The sequence below is a fragment of the Caretta caretta genome, chromosome 1 (assembly GCF_965140235.1).
Source record: "Caretta caretta isolate rCarCar2 chromosome 1, rCarCar1.hap1, whole genome shotgun sequence".
Lineage (NCBI taxonomy): Eukaryota > Metazoa > Chordata > Testudines > Cheloniidae > Caretta > Caretta caretta.
Window position 1 is genome coordinate 222,435,796 of NC_134206.1, and position 20,930 is coordinate 222,456,725.

Below are 20,930 nucleotides of genomic sequence, written 5' to 3' on the forward strand. Positions count from 1 at the left end.
TTATATTTGCTGGGTGAAACTCCACAACAAACATCTTCAGAGAGCTAGACTGTCATAGCCCTTATTCACTGGAAGAAGAGAGAATAAACCTCTCCACCCCCTCCTGTTACTCCCTAGCTCAGCCTGCTCACATCCTGATTTTGGCTGCAGCGGAGAGATCAGGGCTGCTCACCCAATATCCTCACTATGGATGTGTCTCCACTGAATGCAGGAGTTGTGACTGCAGCATACATAGATGTAACCCAAGCTAGTTTAGATACCAAGAGCCGTAAAGCTGCTGGAACACAGTTCACTGCATGGTCTAGCTAGAGGGATCAGATGTCCTGGATTTTAGAGGGGCAGTCCAGATATTTGGGGCTTATTTCTCTTATATAGGTGCCTATTACCCCTCCCCCGTCCCAGTTTTTCACGCTTGCTCTCTGGCCACCCTAGGTCTAGCCCCACCCACTCAGGACACTCAAGCAGCTGCTGTGGCTTCACTGCTATTGTCACTCGAGCTAACTTCGCTCTAACTCAATGAAAGCTAGCTCAGGTATGTCTATGTGCCCTGAGAGCAAGTGGGTGGGGAGCAGTGGTAGAGAGAGGGGGAATGCGAGGAGCCCTAGCTTCATCCCACTTCCCTTACTCACTGACAAGAGCAGCTGGCTGGGAGCAGGGGAGAGTAAGCTTCTCCATGGAAAGAGATGAAGTGACTTACTCTTTCACCAGAGCAGAAGGGGAGCAGGGGAGGAACAGTGAATCTGAATCAATTTATTTTCTGGGCTTCTCCTGGGGTGATGCAGCTGTGTGTGGCCCTTACTCAGGCCACATTGTAGGGTTATGCTGTAGTCCAAAATGAGCATGCTTCATTCCCACTTCCTGCAGGACAACAGCACTTTGATTATTTTAATCAGGGATTTCTACTGAGCACATTAAAATCTAAGATTTGGCTCACCCCACCTGAAAAAATAATAAAACATCTGATTTTTTTTCTTGCTAAAAGGGGAAAGCAAATGAAGTGCATTACACCTGAATTACATTGATCCTCTACTATTACAGCCTGTTGCCAAGTCATTCTCAATTTCAGAAGACATCTGAGATCATCAAATATGATTTACCCCTAGATGCCTTGCAATATATTTTCTCGACACCTTTTCATCTCTTCCCCCCAACACTTCATCTTTTAGGGACCCAAATAAATAATGCAAGTAATAATTTAGACAGAGGTAGAAGCATTTCTGATTTGACCTGTTAACTTTAGAGTTTGCTTGGTACAGCATGAGATTGGAGGGGGAGGGCAATAGCTAGGAACCAGGAAGAGGAAGGATGGTCTAGTGGTTACGGCCATCCCTTAGAACTAGGGTGACCTGGGTTCCCTTCCCTGCTCTGCCACAGACTTCAAGTTTGGCCAAGTTACATAGGGCTTGTCTACACATACTGGAGGGTTGATGTTGCGGTGACTGATGCATCAGTGGTCGATTTAGCGGGTCTAATGAAGACCCACTAAATCAACCATGATCGCTCTCCCATCAACTTCTACACTCCACAGGATGGAGAAAAGTAGGGGGAGTCGACAGGAGAGCGTCTCCCGTCGACATCGCGTAGTGTGGACTCTGCGGTAAGTGGATCTAAGCTATTAATGTAACTCAAATTGCTTAGCTTAGATCGACTTTCATGCATAGTCGAGACAAGGTCTTAGTCTCTGTGCCTCAGATTCCCCAGGAATACCATCACTCACCTATCTCACAGGGGTGTTGTGAGGATAAATACATTGAAAATTGGGAAGTGCTCAAATAGTATGGTGATGGGGGCCACGTAAGTGCCTACAATGGTTCTGGGGCCTCTCCCAGGGCTGATACAATTTAGCACTGCTCCTGGGTATACCTAACAGAGTTCCATCATGCTTCTTTCTTCACCTGACATGCCCCTAAGCTGCGGAGGAGAAGGTAGAGGCACAGGCCCCAGCTATGGCACAGATGCACCAACAGGGAGTTTACATACACCATTAGAATTTGTTGCTGGGTATTTGCAGCTGGATCATGGCCCCTTTTGTGCTCCTGAAGTAGTGCAGAGGGGCCATAACCCGATGGAAAAATCCAACCATGATATCCATCTGGATAACATTCCAGAATATAATTGGGGAATACAGCTCATTGAGTTCTGTGCAGAAGTGGTCAAATAAACAAAACAGCACATTTTACACATGAGTTATTATAGCATGAAAGAGCTCTGTCAAATATTGGAATGTAATGTTTTCCATAATGCATCAGCCTATGGACCTAATCCTACAGTGATCTCCAATCTGACTCCAGAGTCCTTCCCAGATTTTGTGTGTCCAATCCTGCCTCCAGCAGTGGTGAACACCTGATGATTTGTAAGAAAATGAACACCCCTCTGCCACTGCCCATATAAGAGAGGAATTATTTAAGGAAACAAGCTCAGTACCAATGTGGACACAAGAACAAATGGATAGAAACTGGTCATTGGGAAGTTAGACTTGAAATTAGACAAAGGTTTCTAACCATCAGAGGAGTGAAGTTCTGTAACAGCCTTCCAAGGGAAGCAGTGGGGGCAGAAGACCTATCTGGCTTTAAGATTAAACTTGATAAGCTTATGGAGGAGATGGTATGATGGGATAACATGATTTTGGCAATTAATTGATCTTTAACTATTCATGGTAAATAGGCCCAATGGCCTGTGATGGGATGTTAGATGGGGTGGGATCTGAGTTACTACAGAGAATTCTTTCCTGGGTATCTGGCTGGTGAATTTTGCCCACATGCTCAGGGTTCAGCTGATCGCCATATTTGGGGTCGGGAAGGAATTTTCCTCCAGGGCAGATTGGAAGAGGCCCTGGGGGTTTTTCGCCTTCCTTTGTAGCATGGGGCACAGCTCACTTGCTGGAGGATTCTCTGCTCCTTGAAGTCTTTAAACCAGGATTTGAAGACTTCAATAGCTCAGACATAGGTGAGAGGTTTTTCGCAGGAGTTATTGGGTGAGATTCTGTGGCCTGCGTTGTGCAGGAGGTCAGACTAGATGATCATAATGGTCCCTTCTGACCTTCGTATCTATGAATCTATGCAATAACTCTTGTGGTGATCAGCTGTCAGTGGGATTCCTCCATGAAATTTATAAAGCATGTATATGAAGGGCTGAAGAGAGCTGAGCAATGAATTACTCTGAAGTCCTTTCTTCTAGTTCCAGTTCCCTGGTTCCTCCTTCACATCCACACACTCAGCTGTATAATTATAGTGAGCTTCATAAGTAGCATTGCTTTGTTACACAGTAGCTAAAAAGCGTTGCCAGTTACCCGATTGCTTAAGAGGAGAGATAAATTCCTCATTTAAACCAGCTGCAATGTATCTAATTTGCCTACCACCTAGACCCACTGCCGATAGTGTTCAAAGCCTATTTTCTTCTAATATCTAGCTATTAGTATATGCTGCATGCTGCCAGACATATCAGATAGCCCACATTCTGAAATTATTCCTTCAAATACTTTTAGTGATGAGGAAGAAGGAAATGTGAATTGGCATCAAGATGGCATCTGTATTAAGATATAAGTAAAAGTATGATGATTTTGATGTTAGTGTGAGATTTGCAAAAGCAAGGTGGTTTTTGGTTTAGTCTCATGTTATAACTGGCAAAAGTGCAACAATTGCATAGGTATAATAAGGATGCAAAGATCATGCTCCGAGTTTACGTGCACGAGTTTGTTTCTCCATGATGCTGAGCATTGTGAACCCAATCCAGCAGAGCACTTAAGCATGTGCTTAACTGAAAGCACAGGAGTAGTCCCTTGGAACTTAACAGAATTTTATACTGGAAATTTTATGCAAAGGTACATATACTACCGAATTCAAAGGTAAAGTTCTGTTTTTAAAGACAACAAAACATGGAGAGTAGCCAAAGTAATTTGAACAGCCTTAAAACTCATGGCAACACTACACACACAGCTAGTAATGTGGGCTAAGGGTGTGATTTTTTTTTTTATGACGTTTCTATACCAGCAAAAGTCCTAGTGGAGACAGTTATACTGGCTAAAAGGTCCTTTTGCTGGTATAGCTTATTTCATTTGGGGAACTGGTACGAGCTATGCCAGTAGCGTAACTGTGTCTACACTAGGGCTTGTGCTGGTATAAGCTGTCTCCCCACTAGGAACATTTGATGGTATAACGAAACCAGCAAACTTTTTCTAGTGGAGCCCAGGCTTTTCTGTTATTGGTAGGAACAGGCAATCTCCAGTCTCACACCTAGAAAAGCACTTGTACTTACTTTATCAGATGGGGCCATACAGCAATAAGTTCATAAGGCTTGGATTCATTTTTGATAAGTCCTGTAGAAGTAGTTATTTAAGCCCATCAAGATTTCTTGATTTCAGAAAAGCTACTACATTTGTGTAATTTTTTTTTTTTTTTGGCAGAAAGGACTAAATATTTACAGCAGTATGCTCACTGGCGTTATTTATGTTTCTCTTTATGGCCTTGATTCAACTTTATGCACTTTATGCGCAGCAGAATCGGCATCTAACTCTGATTCATTGTAATCACAGTCTCCTTTGTCCTTACTGTGAAAGAGCCTTTTCCAAAACTCACTGAATTCAATAGGAGTCTGACCAGTGACTATTATGGTGTTTGGATCAGGCCCCAAGTCCTGAAGTGAGAGCTCTGGCCTTAGTTGTTTTTGTATCTGTATATATATATTGGAGCTGTGTGTCAAACAAGACTCTTCTGTTTGGAGGCATGTGTACCTTCAGGGAAAACAGAGAAGAGAGTTCTCTCTTTTTGATTCACAAAGTAGCCAAGTGCATCTTTCTGTGTGGCTCTGAAGAAGCCAGGAGCCATGGGACCTTGGAAAGCAAACACAAGTACAGTTTGGATTTAAATTAAATGTAGCTCCCCCACCATGTATTTTGTGCAATGACCCATCACGGTTGCAGTCCTGGTGCTCAGTGAAGCACAAAGACAGCTGCCTTAATGTTCCCCCATGGGTGAACATCACCCCAGAGGGATGAAGAAGAGATAGGACAATGGCTTTGCCCCTCACTGTGCATCAGTCAATGGAGCAGTTCCGGTGCAGCAGAGGGGGTATCAGTACACCACCTAATGTCGTGGTCCCCAAACTTTTCCACAGTCATGCCCTTCCCCCACCCCTAACTATGCTTCACCCTGGAAGTGGGGCCGTGGCTCTCGGGGTGGGGGGGACAGGGGTAAAGGGGCAAAGGCTGAAGCCAGGTCTGGGGCCAGGAGGGAGCTGCAACCAGGGGCTGAGCCTGCAGGCAGGGCTGGAACCAGGGCTGGGAGCAGAGCTGCGGCTGGGGGCCAAAGCTGGGAGCAGGGCTGGGGCCAGGGCCGAGAGCAGAGCTGTATCCGGGGGCCAAAGCTGGGGGCGGGGCTGGGAGCAAAGCTGCAGCCAGATTGTGGTCTGGGGCCAGGCGCAGAGCTGGGAGTCGGAGTCAGAGTCTGCTGGGAGCAGAACTGGGGTGGAGTGGGGCTGAGTGGTGCTCCCTCCCTGCCCCCATGGGGACTGCCCCAGGCCCCACCATGTCCCCCCAAACATTCCTCCATGCCCCCATAGGGGAGCATGCCCCACAGTTTTAGGACGACTGGCCTAATAGGAGTGGAAGGAGAAATTCTCCAGCGGCAGTACAGCTCCCTGCCACCAGGCTGTACCTGAAAGACACGTTTGAGGCCGAGAAGATGAAGAGTAAAACATTCTAATAAGAGCACCCCCTAATTTTGGGAGTCACATGTAAAATAAACCATTATGTTCTTTAGAAATCATATTAGAGCTAGTCAGAAAATCCTTTTTTTTTTTCTTTGAAGAAAATTTTGTGGGAGAAATCCCAGTTCAAAATTTGAGAAAATTTCAGGGTTTTCTGCAGAAATTTTTGTTTCATTTCAATTCTAAACAACATTTGTTATGGTTTCCTCGTGCTCTCCCAGTCTGTCTGTATCCAACTGTTCTCGCTGGTCTTATACTTAGTTTCTAAGTTTTTGGTGGCAGGAACCATAATTTTATTCTGTTTGCACAGCACCTAGCACAATGGGGTCCTGCTCCATGACTGGGGCAACTTGGCACTGCGATAATACAAAATATAATAATTCTGAAACGAAATCAAATATACCAATTGCAAAACAAAGTATGAAAACGATTTCTCTCACATGCGCACAATTTATTTTTACTGTCCCACCACTCCCGTTTTTCAGAGGTGAAAGTGAAAAAGCTCAAGGGAGGGGGGGCAATACCCAAAAATTAAAGATCATAAAAAAAAGTTCTCTTCCATTTCCAAAAACCAAAACAAAATCTACATTTTAAGTCAAATCCAAGCAAAAAAAGGTCATTACATTCTGAAATGTCAACTTGAAACAAAAATTTTCATTTTGAATTCTCTGACTGGAAAATCTAAAAGCATCATACAAATAGGCAACATCTTCCAACAGAAACTTGCAGTGCTGATGAAGCTCCACGTTCCAATGGAAACATTTTGGTGTAGAAACTTTTGATCAGCTCTAAGATTCTAATTATCATCAGTATGGTAGCAGAGGGGCAGGACCCTGATTGTTTATGTGTCCTTAACTGCATTTCCCCTTCTCCCACTGCCCGAACAACTTGTCAAAGTCACCAGTATCAAATTGAACAACAAATTAAAACAAATTTAGTCTTTGACTAATGTCATTTCTCATTTTAACAAATCAAAAATAATTAGAAAAATGATCTAAGGGAGAACAACATTTAAAAACAAATAAAACCAAACCATTTCACCCAAATGCGTTTCCCAATTCCTTGAGACCTGGGCCTTGAACTTTCCTGAAGAATTCTATTCTGAAATAAAGATTGTGTCTGTGAAATTTCAAGAGGATTGGTTTGTGTTCAGCAAAATAATGGGGCATGGGCAGAAGTAAACTTCAGATGGAAGACTGGTCTCAACCTTAATTATGGGGAGATTAAGCCTTCAAAGCAAATCTCAGTTGAAACCAAGAGGAACTGCAACTATTGCCTGATTTTGATGCAAAACCATTAGTTGAGCCAGACTAGGTTCAGGTTTACTTGGAAAGTTTGTGAACCTTTACAAAACTGTTCAACAAACTTAGATGGAGTTTCAAGACTAATGAAACATGAAACCATGCCTCTTTTGTGTGGCTTTGGTTTTGTTACGAACATCTTGTACAACTCAAAAACTTCTTATTCTTGATAATCAGCCTTAACTTCCCTTTCCTTAGTTTAATCCCATTTCTCCTGATTACACCCTTTTCCATCACTCTTAAAAAAACAAACCCCTCTCTCTCACTGGTGCTTTCCATTGGGTTATCATGGCCTCGTGGCCCTTTGTCACCACATCGCCAAATTATAGAGATTTACTTCTTTGACCTTTCTTCCAAAGCCTGTCCCGCAAGCCCTAAATTCATTTTTGGTGGTCTTCCATCCTCCTCCTATGCTATGGCAACATCCTTCTGCCCTTAGAATTGCATGCAATGTTCTATATGCCTTCCAATGCTATAGAGCAGTGTGTTTAAACCTCTGGTCTGCGGAGTCCACAGACTGTCTAAGATTTCCAAAGGGATCCACATCTCCATTTGAAATTTTTTAAGGGGCCGCAAATGAAAAAAGGTTGAAAACCACTGCTATAGAAAGACCTTTCCTTCTCTGCTCTCTAGTAGGATGCTTCTGCATAAACAGCTCAAATAAACATTGGATTTCTTTGCCATTATTTCCCATTTTAAGTTCACATCTATGTTTCTGTCCAGTATTTAGATTTATTAAATATTGTGCCTCACCAAGGCTTTATATCCCTTCTAGGTCTGGTTAGGCATTGCTGCTTTCGAAGTTTCTCTTTCCCACTGAATAGCTTTGTTTAGGATTATTATTCCCCTGGTGTACTAGCTTGCAATTTCTAGTTTGACTCATTTTGTTATTTTCTGCCAATTTTTCTAACCTCTTCATGTCCCCAGCAGAGATTGTATTTCTCTCTGCTCACTGGTGTTTGCATCCCCTCCCCATTCAGCTGCAAATGTAATTAATTTTCTCTTTGACCCTTCTGCCATTAAAGCTCATTAATGAAAAGGTTACATCAAATTAGGCCTAATACTAGAGCTGCTTGAACTATCTGCAGTGAACAATTTGAAGCATTTGACCATTTTTCCATTTGAAAATGACCTTGGGGGGTGAGGATGTGCAGGCTAGGTTCTCTGTTGGTGTAAACTTAGCATAGGTTCCATGCAGGCAATAGAGATATTCTTATTTACACCACCTCAGGATCTGGCCCTTAGATTTTTACAGGTGTGGATGGTGCTCAGAATTATGTAGTGAATGAGATACCTGGAAATATTTCAGCTTCTGGGCACTTGCAAACTATTTGCCACAACAACTGCTTTAAGTATTTGCTGGGCTTAATTAACTACTTGACTGGTAACTTAAGTCACATGGTATCATTTCTGCTTCCTCAGTAGATGACGGACTGTCTACACATTTAGCATGCTAATCACTTGACCACTTAGCTCCCAAACTCTCAAAGAGCTTCCAAGGTAGTCTTTGAGGATAAGGCAGTAGACTAAGATTTGGGAAATCTGGCTTCAGCTTCCAGCTCTGCCCCAGACTTCCTGTGTGACCTTGGGCAAGTCGTTTAATTTCTTTATGCCTCAGTTCCACCCTTTGTAAAAGGGGGGAAAATAGCATTTTGCTTTCTCATGGGAATGTTGTGTGGCTGAACCTATAAATGTGTGTGTATTAGAAAGATATTAATGGGATGAGAGCCATATATGTACCTAGACAGAAGAAGATTGCACAAACATTTCCATTCTGAATACTCATGTAAATACACGTCGTAACAATGCCATAAATGCCATTAAAGAATGGGGAGAAAGATACCTCTACATACTGAGCAGAGACACATCTCTATTCTTCTTCTTCAGGTAGCCCACTTACATTACAGGGGACTAACATTCCTCTCCCGACATCCATGTCCTCTTTCTAGGTTAACAACAAATGGCCATGGTGTGTATTTCTCAAACCAAATTTCACTCTCCAGGCTTAGCATCATCAATCCTTCCTTTGAGGGATGAAACGAAAAGGGAGGCCAGGAGGGAAGGAAGCAAAAGGAGTCCTTTCAAAAATGAATGTTTCCTACTTTTTTTTGTAATCAGCATGTCATAAGAAAAATATTAATTATAATACTTTGTGTTTATAACACCTTTTGTCCAAGAATTTCAAAGCAATTTATGAACGGTACGTAAGCCTCACCCCAATCCTCATTTTGCAGATGCGGAAACTAAGGAATGGAGATCATGATTTGCCCAAGGTCACCCAACAAATCAGTAACACAGCTAAATAGAACTGCGGAGTCCTGACTCACAGTCCTTACACCTAACACCATCAACACAACAAAGTGAGTCAATGGAGAACCAGGCTACAGCAATCTTATAGGCCTAGACAGACAGGGCTTATGTATCAAGCCATGAAAATGACAAATTAAAATAAGTCACAACTGGAAAGGACCTGGTAGGTGATGGAAGTGTTCTGATTTCTGAATTTGATTATAAACCTGGGGATAGAGCTAGCATGGTTGATATTGCACCGGACGTTGATAGTAAGTATCTCACAGGGACTGCTGAAGGAAACTGGGGAGTGCTGAGTGCCTATAGGAAGGTGCTGAGTACCCTGAACTCCTAATGAAGTCAGTGAATGGTTGAAGGTACAGAGCCAAAACCAAATAGAACTACCTTTACATAAGGTGCAAAAAGCAACCCACGTTCCAAAAGATGATAGAATCATGGGACTGGAAGGGACCTCGAGAGGTCATCTAGTCCAGTCCTCTGCACTCATGTCAGGACCGGGTATTATCTAGACCATTCCTGACCTGCTCTTAAAAATCTCCAATGATGGAGATTCCACAACCTCTCTAGGGAATTTATTCCAGGGCTAAACTACCCTGACAGGAAGTTTTTCCTAATGTCCAACCTAAACCTCCTTTGCTGTAATTTAAGCCCATTGCTTCTTGTCCTATCCTCAGAGGTTAAGAAGAACAATTCTTCTCCCTCCTCCTTGTAACAACCTTTTATGTGCTTGAAAACTATTATCACATCCCCTCTCACTCTTCTCTTTTCCAGACTAAACAAACCCAATATTTTCAATCTTCCCTCATAGGTCATGTTTTCTAGACCTTTAATAATTTTTGTTGCTCTTCTCTGGACTTTCTCCAGCTTGTCCACATCTTTCCTGAAATGTGGTGCTCAAAACTGGACACAATACTCCTGTTGAGGCCTAATCAGTGCGGAGTAGAGTGGGAGAATTACTTCTCGTGTCTTGCTTACAACACTCCTGCTAATACATCCCAGAATGAGGTTTCCTTTTTTTTCCCCAACAGTGTTACACTGTTGACTCATATTAAGCTTGTGATCCACTATGACCCCCAGATCCCTTTCTGCAGTACTCCTTTCTAGGCAGTCATTTCCCATTTTGATGAGCTAAGCATCTGAAGAATTGGTGTTAAATTCTCTGTTGGCAATGGTCAGGTATATCTGAGGTGGTCATGTTTCTATCTATTAGAAGATGCTCTTGCTAAAGATTAATTTAAAATATGGCTGTGCATGCCCTTATGGTCTGCTGTGTCTGAAATGAACAGACAGAAATAAAGTTATACATGCCATTTTTAACCATTCGGAAATCAGTTTATTCCAATTTATTAACACAAAACTGTCACCACATGGAAACATTTTACCATTCAGTGAAGCTTTAGAAAAGGCTTGAGTGACCATTTGACAAGATACAGTCAACAAATCAGAGTGGCCCCACAGACTCATCGTGAACACAGATTGCAGATTCAGGAGACCTTCATTTTCCCTCTCCCCCTCCTCCCCACCATGCTGTTGATTCAGTGTGCTACCCTGGGCAACTCACTTAGGACAAAATTGTCAGAAGTGCCTAAGTGACCAAGAAGGTGGTTGTTTTAGAGCGCTGGGAAAGAAAATGTGCCACGACCACACAAGCCACGTTAAAGCGCTGCCAGACTAGCCCTTAAACTGATATAGCTTAATGGGGTAACTTACATTAGTAAACTAACCCAGGTGTCACAGCTGACCTCAGCTAATGTGGCAGCTCATGAAGACAAACTGATCTCACGTAGCCCTGGCCCAAACCATTTAGGGCTTTCTAGTTGGAAATAAAACAAAAAATCTTGAATTGCACATGGAAGCAAATAGGAGAACCATACAACTGTCAGGGAACAAGTTCAATATGCTGCCTAGGGCTAATATCAAAGAGGCGAGCAGACATTATCAACCAGCTGTAGCTTCTGAGTGATCTAAGGCTATAGCTACACTTACGGAAGTGTGTGGAACATAGGTGTAACCCACACACCTTCTGGGTGTGGTGTTCTGTCCCATCTAGTGGCACCGAGACCACTTTAAAGAGAGATAAAATGAGTCTGCTCTACAGTCTTAGCTAAGAGCCGGTTGGCTTTTAGCTCATGCAGTAGAGGCTCCTGCACTAAGCTCCAGAGGTCCCAGGTTCAATCCCACCTGCCGACAACCGGGGTCTGTCGGCGTTACATTGGCACTATGCATGCAGCTACACGCCGCAACGAAAGCCAGGCTGCATCCACATTTGTCATTGCAGGATAGTGACATGCAGCAGGGAAAAGCTCTGGCAGCGGAGAAAGGCTCTGGCAGTGAGGAAGACACACTGAAAATAGCGGTGTAGATGTGGGAGGCATTGCTTGGGCATGTCGAGAGCAGGCTGGGTATATCTCATGGGGGTTCAGGCAGGTAGGGAACTCTTTTCTATTCTACCCATCTAAGCTGTGCCCTACACGGCCATTTACTCCCAGGTGACTGTATACTATACAAAGCTGCAAGTGTAGATGTACACAAAAATATCCTGCCTGTGATACTGCCTCAAGTATGCTCTGAGCGCTGGATCTGATGTCTAGCCTTATAACTACAAGTCAGGAGTAGGATTTTCTGCAAAAGCTACTCATGAGGTCCTGACCCTTTACTTTTCGCTGTCCAGCTTATGCAGAGCATCCACCTTCACTTTTCCCACATTATCAACTACTTCCAAGATGAAAAGGAGTACTTGTGGCACCTTAGAGACTCCTTTTCTTTTTGCGAATACAGACTAACACGGCTGTTCCTCTGAAACCTCTACTTCCAAGATGTAGGTTTAGTTAGCGACCACTTCGCTTTTGAAACCTGATAGCCAAGTTATTACATGCAACTATATATTGGCATGGGTATATTTGGAGCAGTTGACTGGAGCAAAGCATTAGCTTCGGTGACCATTATGCTGACCTTTCTGCTGGGGCACAGCGGTAGCCCCCCTGAGTGCTGTGTTAAACCTGCTGAGCAACGCGTTATGAAATGTTGGTTGTTCAAATGATTTACTTAGCAAGACCAAGTGCTGCATGCCATGGGTCTTTTACACAGTGTGTCATTTGTACTCTGAGATCCATATACACTGAAGGTCATTTTTATTTGAAAAGCAATAAGCATTTGACTGGTTTTTATTTTACACACACACAGAGCATAACTTTGCTGCAAGCAACAGAGTTTAGGTTTAGGTGAACTCATACGGTAACAAAGATAAGAATGGAGAAAACACATTTCTTGTCCATAAAAGGACAGATCACCACATTCACAGAGGGCAACTCTGATTTTGCTGCAGTTCCAAAGAACAAAGTAGGAAATTCAGTATTGCTAAATGAGTTACATATGAGTTTCATTATAATTGTTCAGAGACTGCCTTTGAAGTTCTTGCTGTGTGTTTTCCCCAGTTTAACTGTTTCAAAGTTGACCAATGGCACTTATTTGTACAGCAGTATGTGTAATTCAAATTAAAACAACCGCTTCACTTATGGATCAGCTCAAACATTGTGTCATGGCCACTATATAACTTGTATTTAGCTTAGGCACTCTGGTTACATTCCCCAGACCTGAAGAAGAGCTCTGTGAAGTTGGCCCAATAAAATATATGACCTCACCTATCTTGTCATATGTGGTATGCATTTGGAGGTGCATGCATGATTCTTGAAAAAAGTGCTCTCTGATCTTATACTTATAAATGCTAGTCGCAGACACTGCAGTGTTCTGGGTAATTGCTTGTTGATCGTTTTGAATTATTTTTATAAGCACTGAATATTATTAGAATATCAATTTTTAGTACAATTGGAGTTGCAGTTATCTTAGGCTAAAATGTCCAAAGTTGGATGCCTAAAGTTACACACCTAGGCCAAGATTTAAAGCAATGGGTACCTAGCATTTATGACAGCTTCAGAATGCTCAACACTTTTGAAATTGTAAACACGTAGCCATGTGTTCAGTTAAAGACACACAAAAAGTCAACCCAGAACAGATCCCTAACAGAAAGCATAATACTGCACACACAGTTCTCCCCCTGCAAAGGGGATGAGAGAAAAACTGAAACCGTTATGACAGATATGAGTCACATCTCTTAACGTGCTGCTGGAGGACACTCAGATACTTGGGTGGTATAAGAACCCCATAGAATTACGCAGTTGCTGAACCATCGGTAGAGGAGCCCCATGGTTAGGGACCTCGTTTTTAAACTCTTGTTCCTTAAGCTATATGTAGGCTTCCTAACAAACACCACCATTTTCAGAGAGGGTGAGCCCCTCACTCCTCCCATTGAAGTCAAATTTTAGCCCACTTTGTGCAGAATGTAGAATCAACTATGAAAGAACACACAGCTCAAATGCCCTGTGAATCCATCTGTAGTTCATACTCGCCTTGTACAGGGCAAATGATGGCTTTCCAAAAATAAGGATAAGAAACCTCTCATCCCTGACTGTTTCGCTGTCTCTGGGCTATGTGCTCCTACATCAAAAGCCATCTGTACAGAGGGAGGAACAGCACTGTGGGCTGAACCACTGCTACTGTTTTTATTCCCCAGCACACGGCGGTCTAGCGGATACAGCACTTCCTGAGACTCGGGCGATCTGGATTCTATTTCCAGCTCTGCCACTGATCTGATGAGTGACATTGGGCAGATCACTTCCCCCTCTCTGTGCCTCAGTTTCCCCATATGTAAAAAGGGGATTGATGGCACTGACCTTTTTTAAGCACTTTCAGGCTTACTGATACACAATGCTATGTAGCAGCGAGGTATTGTTTCCATATTGCTCCCGAGTAAATTCTGATCTCCCCTCCCCCACATACATCTAGTGGTCAGGCCAATCCTTAAGAAAACCGATTATACAGTGGCTTATTCAAATGGTCTCCAATTAGTATTAAAATTATTTTTCAACAGGCTTGTTCAAATGGTTATTCATTTATAGAGCTGAAACTTTAAGCTTGCTCAGTCCATGAAGTCTTGTACCGACAGAGTCAATGACACTAATGGAGTTTCCTCAGTTTACACCACCAATGAATTTAACCCAACACCCCCTCTCAGTGCTAGCCTGCATAATCTCAGTTCTTAGTACGAGGTGTGTCTGCTAAAAGGATTGTGGAAAAATGACCCAGCCTACAGTTTGTGCCATGCTTTCCAGGTGGAGGGGACATGTCTTTGTAGAGAGAGGAACTTAAGACTTGTCTACACCAGTGGTTCTCAACCTGTCGTCCACGGACCCCATCTAAGGGGTCTGCAAAAGACTGACTGAAAACGGACTGAATGGAATTCAACTATATGTACAGACAATAGATTTCCTAAAGGGTCCACCCCTCCATTCATAATTTCCAGAGGGGTTCACACCTATATTTGAAATTGTTTAGGGGTCTGCAAATGAAAAAAGATTGAGAATCACTGGTCTACACTGCCCTGCAGTTCAGACGACGGGGCATGTGAATAGCAGTGCACATCAAAATGTTGCACTGTAACTCTCCTGTTTGGAAGCTGCAGATATGAACTGAGATGTTCCTACTTCACCTTAATGCAGTCGGGTTTGAAGAAGACTACATTAGTGCAAACTATGAACCTTTTTAGTTCACACTGCCCGTGTCCACATAGGAGAGTTATAGAATGGCAGGCACTTTGGTGTGCACTGCCCTCTCAGTCCTAACTCTGAGGCAGTGTAGACATGCCGTATGGTCATACTAACCTAGCTCTCTCTGTGAAAACCAAAAAATAAAATCATCCTGCCTGAAAAGTGGATGAAATGTAGATGGAACTAATAATAAAGGGTCACCCATATTATTTCATAAAATGTAATTAAATATTTGGAATAGCTTGTAACAAACACATGGTCTAGCTTCGTCTACACAGACTAACATCTGTCAGACACGTTAAAAAAAATCAGGACTATCCTACTGCATCCAGTAATTCTTATTTCATTGGCTCTAAGTTAACTCTGTGTTTCCTTTCAGATCTTACAGGTGAACAAGGTGATGTCCATCTTGTTTTATGTGATATTTCTTGCTTATCTTCGTGGCATCCAATCTACCAACATGGATCAAAGGAGTCTGCCAGAAGAGTCGATAAATTCTCTCATTATTAAACTCATTCAGGCAGACATTTTGAAAAACAAACTCTCCAAGCAGATGGTAGATATCAAGGAAAACTATCAAAACACTATGCAGAAAACAGAGTCTCAGCAGGACGTGGATGGAGTTGAAAATGTGAAATCAGACTTCCAGCCAGTGATCCCAATGGATGCAGAACTATTAAGGCAACAGAAACGCTACAGTTCTCCCCGGGTCCTCTTGAGTGACAATACCCCATTGGAACCTCCACCTTTGTATCTTATGGAAGATTATATTGGAAATTCTGTAGTGGTGAACAGAACCTCCAGGAGGAAAAGGTATGCAGAACATAAGAGCCATCGAGGGGAATATTCTGTATGTGACAGTGAAAGTTTATGGGTTACGGACAAATCATCGGCTATCGACATTAGAGGACACCAGGTAACAGTGCTAGGAGAAATTAAAACAGGCAACTCTCCCGTCAAACAATATTTTTACGAAACAAGGTGTAAAGCAGCCAAACCGGTAAAAAATGGCTGCCGTGGCATTGATGATAAACACTGGAACTCCCAGTGCAAAACATCCCAAACGTACGTAAGAGCACTGACTTCGGAAAACAATAAACTCGTAGGCTGGCGATGGATAAGAATAGACACATCCTGCGTGTGTGCGTTGTCGAGAAAAATAGGACGAACATAAGTCTGCATTTCTTTGCTATATAAATTATTACTTTAAATTATATGATATGCATGTAGCATATAAATGTTTATATGGTTTTATATATTATAAGTTGACCTTATTTATTAAACTTCAGCAAACCTACAGTATATAAGCTTTCTCTCTCAATAAATAGGAGTAAAATGGCATGTGCCTCAGCTGTGGGCAGCTGCAGTTTTATTAGAATATGTTTGTGACTCTGCTTAGCAGCAGCATACCATAATCTTACTGTAAAATCTGTGTAACGTCAGTATTTTTCATTCAGTATTGTCAAGCCAGTGACTGTCATTTAGTAAACTTGTTAAAAATCAGATAAATGTCAAGAGTTGTGTACCCATTTCTATCCCCTGCTATATATTTTCACAAGACAAAGTAGGCGAGGGAATAGATTTTATTGGAGCAACTTCTGCTAGTGGAAAAAAAGACAAGCTTTCGAGCTACACAGAGTTCTTCTTCAGGCCCAGACCTGAAGAAGAACTCTGTGTATGTCAAAAGCTTCTCCCTTTCACCAACAGAAGTTGCTCCAATAAAACGTATTACCTCACCCAACTTGTCTCTCTAATATCCTGGGACCAACACAGCAGCAGCAACACTGCAAACCACATATATTTTCATATTTAATTAAAAGTGTTAATTTCTCACCACTGAAAGGAAAACAACATGGCCTACAGCTAACATTAACATTCCAGCCACTGACTAGCTGTAAAATACGTTTTCTGTACGTCATGCCAGTTTTGCCACTACAATTACTGTTGTTTTTCCTCTGTTAGCATTCCAGAACTGCTGCTAATAACCCAGCAATTTTACTTTAGGTTTTTGAAGCACATTTGTTTTGTAACTGGTTTTTAATGCTGCCAATTCCTTTTAGAAGTAATAGGAAAAAATCTAAAATATTTGTAACAGAACCTTACCAATGCCAAGAAGCAATCTAAGTGGATCATTAATATAATATATAAAAGATGATTTCTTTAGAGTATACTATTTATTGTGATCAGGTTCCTCCTCTCCAATAATCTGTTAACTCTGCTGCGTCGTTACATTGTTTCTATCTGCCTGGGGTTTTTAAATTAGAAACAAAACCGTTGGTGTCTTAACTTTAAAAGAAGCTTGGGTTTAGAGTTCTAGGAAAGAAGAATACAATCTTGGAGTGGATGTCAAAGCTGCACTTTCATTCAAAGCTGCAGTGCTGGTCAGCATCAATTGCCGATTTTTCATGGAGAAAAACAGCTGTAGAAATGCTCAGCAAACCTGGTATTTTATGGAGGATCGTTGAAGAATTACTGTTTTCTGTGTGGCATGCGATTAAGAATCAGGTTCTCAAGTAGGCAATAGTTAAAATGAACCTGCAGTGTCATACAGACGAGTTAACACTTACAAAAAAAAATAAATGGACCGCTGTATACCTCACACAGACATTTCTAAATTCTGTGCACAAAACTTGTTCTATTCTTTGCATTATTATGTAGAAGCAACATAAATATGCATTGAGCAAAAACTTTAGCCATTGTAAAATGGAGCAGCTCCATGGAAGACAGTGTAAACCACATTATACCATATAATGGACCAGACTTTACTTTCATTAAAGCATATGGAAGTTTAGTCACGGACATCAATGGTCTGCGCAAGATTAAGCTCCCTATATTATCTATATCAGGTTGGATCTTAAGAATAACACAACCAGAGAGTCAGAAACTGCCCCCAATTTAATAGACATCACAATTGCAATGTACCACATTCAAAAATTGTTAAACGAGCACTCTCTCCTTTGCATTCAACTTTCATAAATTAAAAAAAAAAAAGAGCCACAGCACCAAAACAGTAGGTGGCCTGATGGCTTTGTACCTATATCTTTTCACCACTGGAGAACCAGGTTCAAATCCTCAATAAGTCACAAGAGGAAATGAATTGGGTGGTCTCTCTAATCCCCTATGGACAGTGTAACACATCATAAAAACACTGCAGAACTGGTCCAGATTGCTCATGAGGCCAAGGATTGAGATAGCTGTAAGCCAGGATTGGAATACACCAGCAGGACTGTGAGGATGATTGTATACAGAACCTGACAGCATTAGGTGTGGCTCCCACTAGACCCCTGATCTTACAAGGTGCAAAAAACTCTCAGGTCCCTAGTCGGGTTGCTCAGTACCTCACAGGAGGCATCCAGCACTTTGCAGGATTAAACCCTAAATTCACCTTTCTCGCCTCAAGCAATAATAGAGGTTCTGTACCACGATGATCATTAAAGTGTAGGATCTGGTTTATATGGTGAGAAAGTCATGGCTTGTCTATGAGACCAGTTAGCGCACGGCAAGTTGGGGTATAAATGAACAGTGCACTAGCCTGCGAGCACAAACATCTGTGTAGACCCCGCTGCTGGTCAACTAAAAGTTCTTCTGTGCACTTTGATCTACTCCCATTTCAAAGTGAGGGTGATCAAAGGGCACTATAGAACTTTTAGTGCACAGTAGCAGGGTCCATATCAATGGTTAGTGTGCGGCAAGCTACTGCAAGGTAGGTATATACCCCAGCTTGCTGTGTGCTAACTGTTCATCTAGACAAGCCCTCCATATCTCATAGAGGTGGTTGTAATCCCCCCCTCTCTTTGGAGAATTCCAATGAAAAAAAATAAACAGTCATTTTTACTGAAATTTTCAGTGCAAAATTTTGACTTTTCATTGAAAAAACCCAAAGCAATTGTTTTTCAGTTTTCTGCCAAAAAAATTCTGTTTCCCACTGAAAAAGGGGGGAAATGTTAAGGAAAGCAGATGCTTTCAATGAACATCTGCATTTAATCAAATCCCCGATTTTCCATTTAATAAAAAGAAAACTTTTGATGGAAAATTTTCAGCCAGTTCTGGTAGCTAAGCTATTCAGAGACAAGCAGGCAGCCTTACATTCAGGGATCTTGGCACTTCAGCATCCAGTGTATGTCTATATCTATGCGCTAAATTAAGTAGTGAAATTAACTGAGCTTGTTAGACACTGCTACTTACTTGAAAAGACTCGTCATTTCCATTTACTTTAGTGAGTCTGTTGCCATTAACAGGGTAGCTTCTGCTCTCAGTAACACGAGTGTAAATCCACAGTAATTCCACTGAAATCAACAGAGACACGGTAATTCTACTGAAGTCAGATTTACACCAATGTAATTAACATCAGAATCTGGCCCAAAACCTTCACTTCAGCTTTTTGAAAATAAGGAGACTTAACCCTTGAGAAAATCATTTTCTATTTTCTCATGTAAATCATGTAATTAGAACTGGCACAGGACTCTAGCTTTATCAGTGTATGGAGTGTTTTGCAAGTGGAAAAAGAAAGTTGCAAAGAAAATGTGCGGTATAGTGCTGATCATCTGAAATGTATTACATGACAAACAAACATGGTGCATAATGTTATTAGATTGACTGCCTCATTCCCACCTTTGTATAACAATGAAAAGAAGTGTTACCCTTAGGCTCTGATCCAACTCCTACTAAAGTCAATGCAACAATTGCCATTGATTTCAAAGGAAACTGGATCGGGCCCTGAGTGAAGAAAAGCTACACATCTCAACAATGCTGTAGTTTAATTGTATGTGTCGGTTATATGTTTTTATAAATCCTGTGTGTAAGATTTCCTGTGTATATTTCACAGCAGGTAAGCATACAAAGCCTGTGCTAAATGCGTAGGGTCTGATCCTGCACAGTCACTGTAGTCAGGGAGAGTTCCGTTTGCTATTGACTTCAGTGGTGGCTCAAGGAGGTCTGGAGTTCTCTAGCCAACTTCTTTGTATCAATTGCTTAAATGAAATAAGTAGCCCAGCAGTACTTGGTAAATTTGGGCCTTTTTAAACTCGCTCCCATTAGGCAGCTAACTGTCAATATTGTTTCCCCAATATTTTATGTTATAAATACATAATTTTGTTGCAAAAACGATTGGCTCATACACTGGGTTTGCCTATCTGTGTCAAACTGTGTTTTCTCCATTTTTTTCTTGTTCTTTTACAGACCATTTGGTAATTGTAAAAAATGCTCCACTGAGGTTTTGGGAAACCATCTGCATTTATTTTATCACCTTTGAACATGTGTTCAGGAATGAAGTCTGTGTAGCCAGTTTACGGCTACCTAGAGATTTGCGCTGCTACACCAGGAAGAAACATCGACTGGGCTGTACAGTGTGTGTGCTCAAAACCACTCTCAATATCCTGTTATTTCAATGCATTAGCAATCTGAGTTTGTCACTCAAATATACGTTAAAAGAAAAGGAGTACTTGTGGCACCTTAGAGACTAACCAATTTATTTGAGCATGAGCTTTCGTGAGCTACAGCTGAGCTGTAGCTCACGAAAGCTCATGCTCAAATAAATTGGTTAGTCTCTAAGGTGCCACAAGTACTCCTTTTCTTCATGCGAATACAGACTAACACGGCTGTTACTCTGAAACCTGTCAAATATACGTTGCGTATCTGCAGACAATACATAACAGGAAACAAGTTTGATTTGGAGTTCCAGAATTAAGCATTTAATGATAATGACCTTGCTTTTTTGACCTTTCAGCAAATACATTTTTACAACAAACTGAAATGTATAACTATCCATTTAGTTTAATAGAAACATTGTGGCAAAAATCAATGGGATTCTGTGTTCCCCACACTCAGGACGCGTATGTAATTCATCATGCATGTGGCGGGGGAGAACAGGCCCTGCAGCTTGTGAGAAGTGAAGAGAAGTGTGCTGGGTCAGAGCCGGTTTTAAGTATGGAGGGGTTGTTTTCCAAAATGCTTTGCCTGTATTTTGTTACAGCAGATGGCAGAATGATGAAGCAAGCACAGATGTGATGTAAAA

At 41.8% G+C, this 20,930-nt stretch overlaps 1 protein-coding gene across 3 annotated transcripts in view; it reads left to right on the plus strand.

The window, feature by feature from the left end:
- NTF3 (neurotrophin 3) overlaps nt 1-20,393 on the plus strand; it is a 60,323-nt gene extending 39,930 nt beyond the window's left edge. For 2 of the 3 annotated variants that reach the window (XM_075120939.1, XM_048823892.2), the window contains one exon: nt 15,297-20,393. In XM_075120939.1, coding sequence (XP_074977040.1) covers nt 15,318-16,091 — 774 coding nt within the window. In that variant the 5' untranslated portion in view covers nt 15,297-15,317 and the 3' untranslated portion in view covers nt 16,092-20,393. Of the gene's footprint in view, nt 1-9,264; nt 9,365-15,296 lie in introns of those variants that run through there. The other variant, XM_075120942.1, reaches the window with a different exon arrangement.
- Nucleotides 20,394-20,930: the final 537 nt, after the last annotated feature.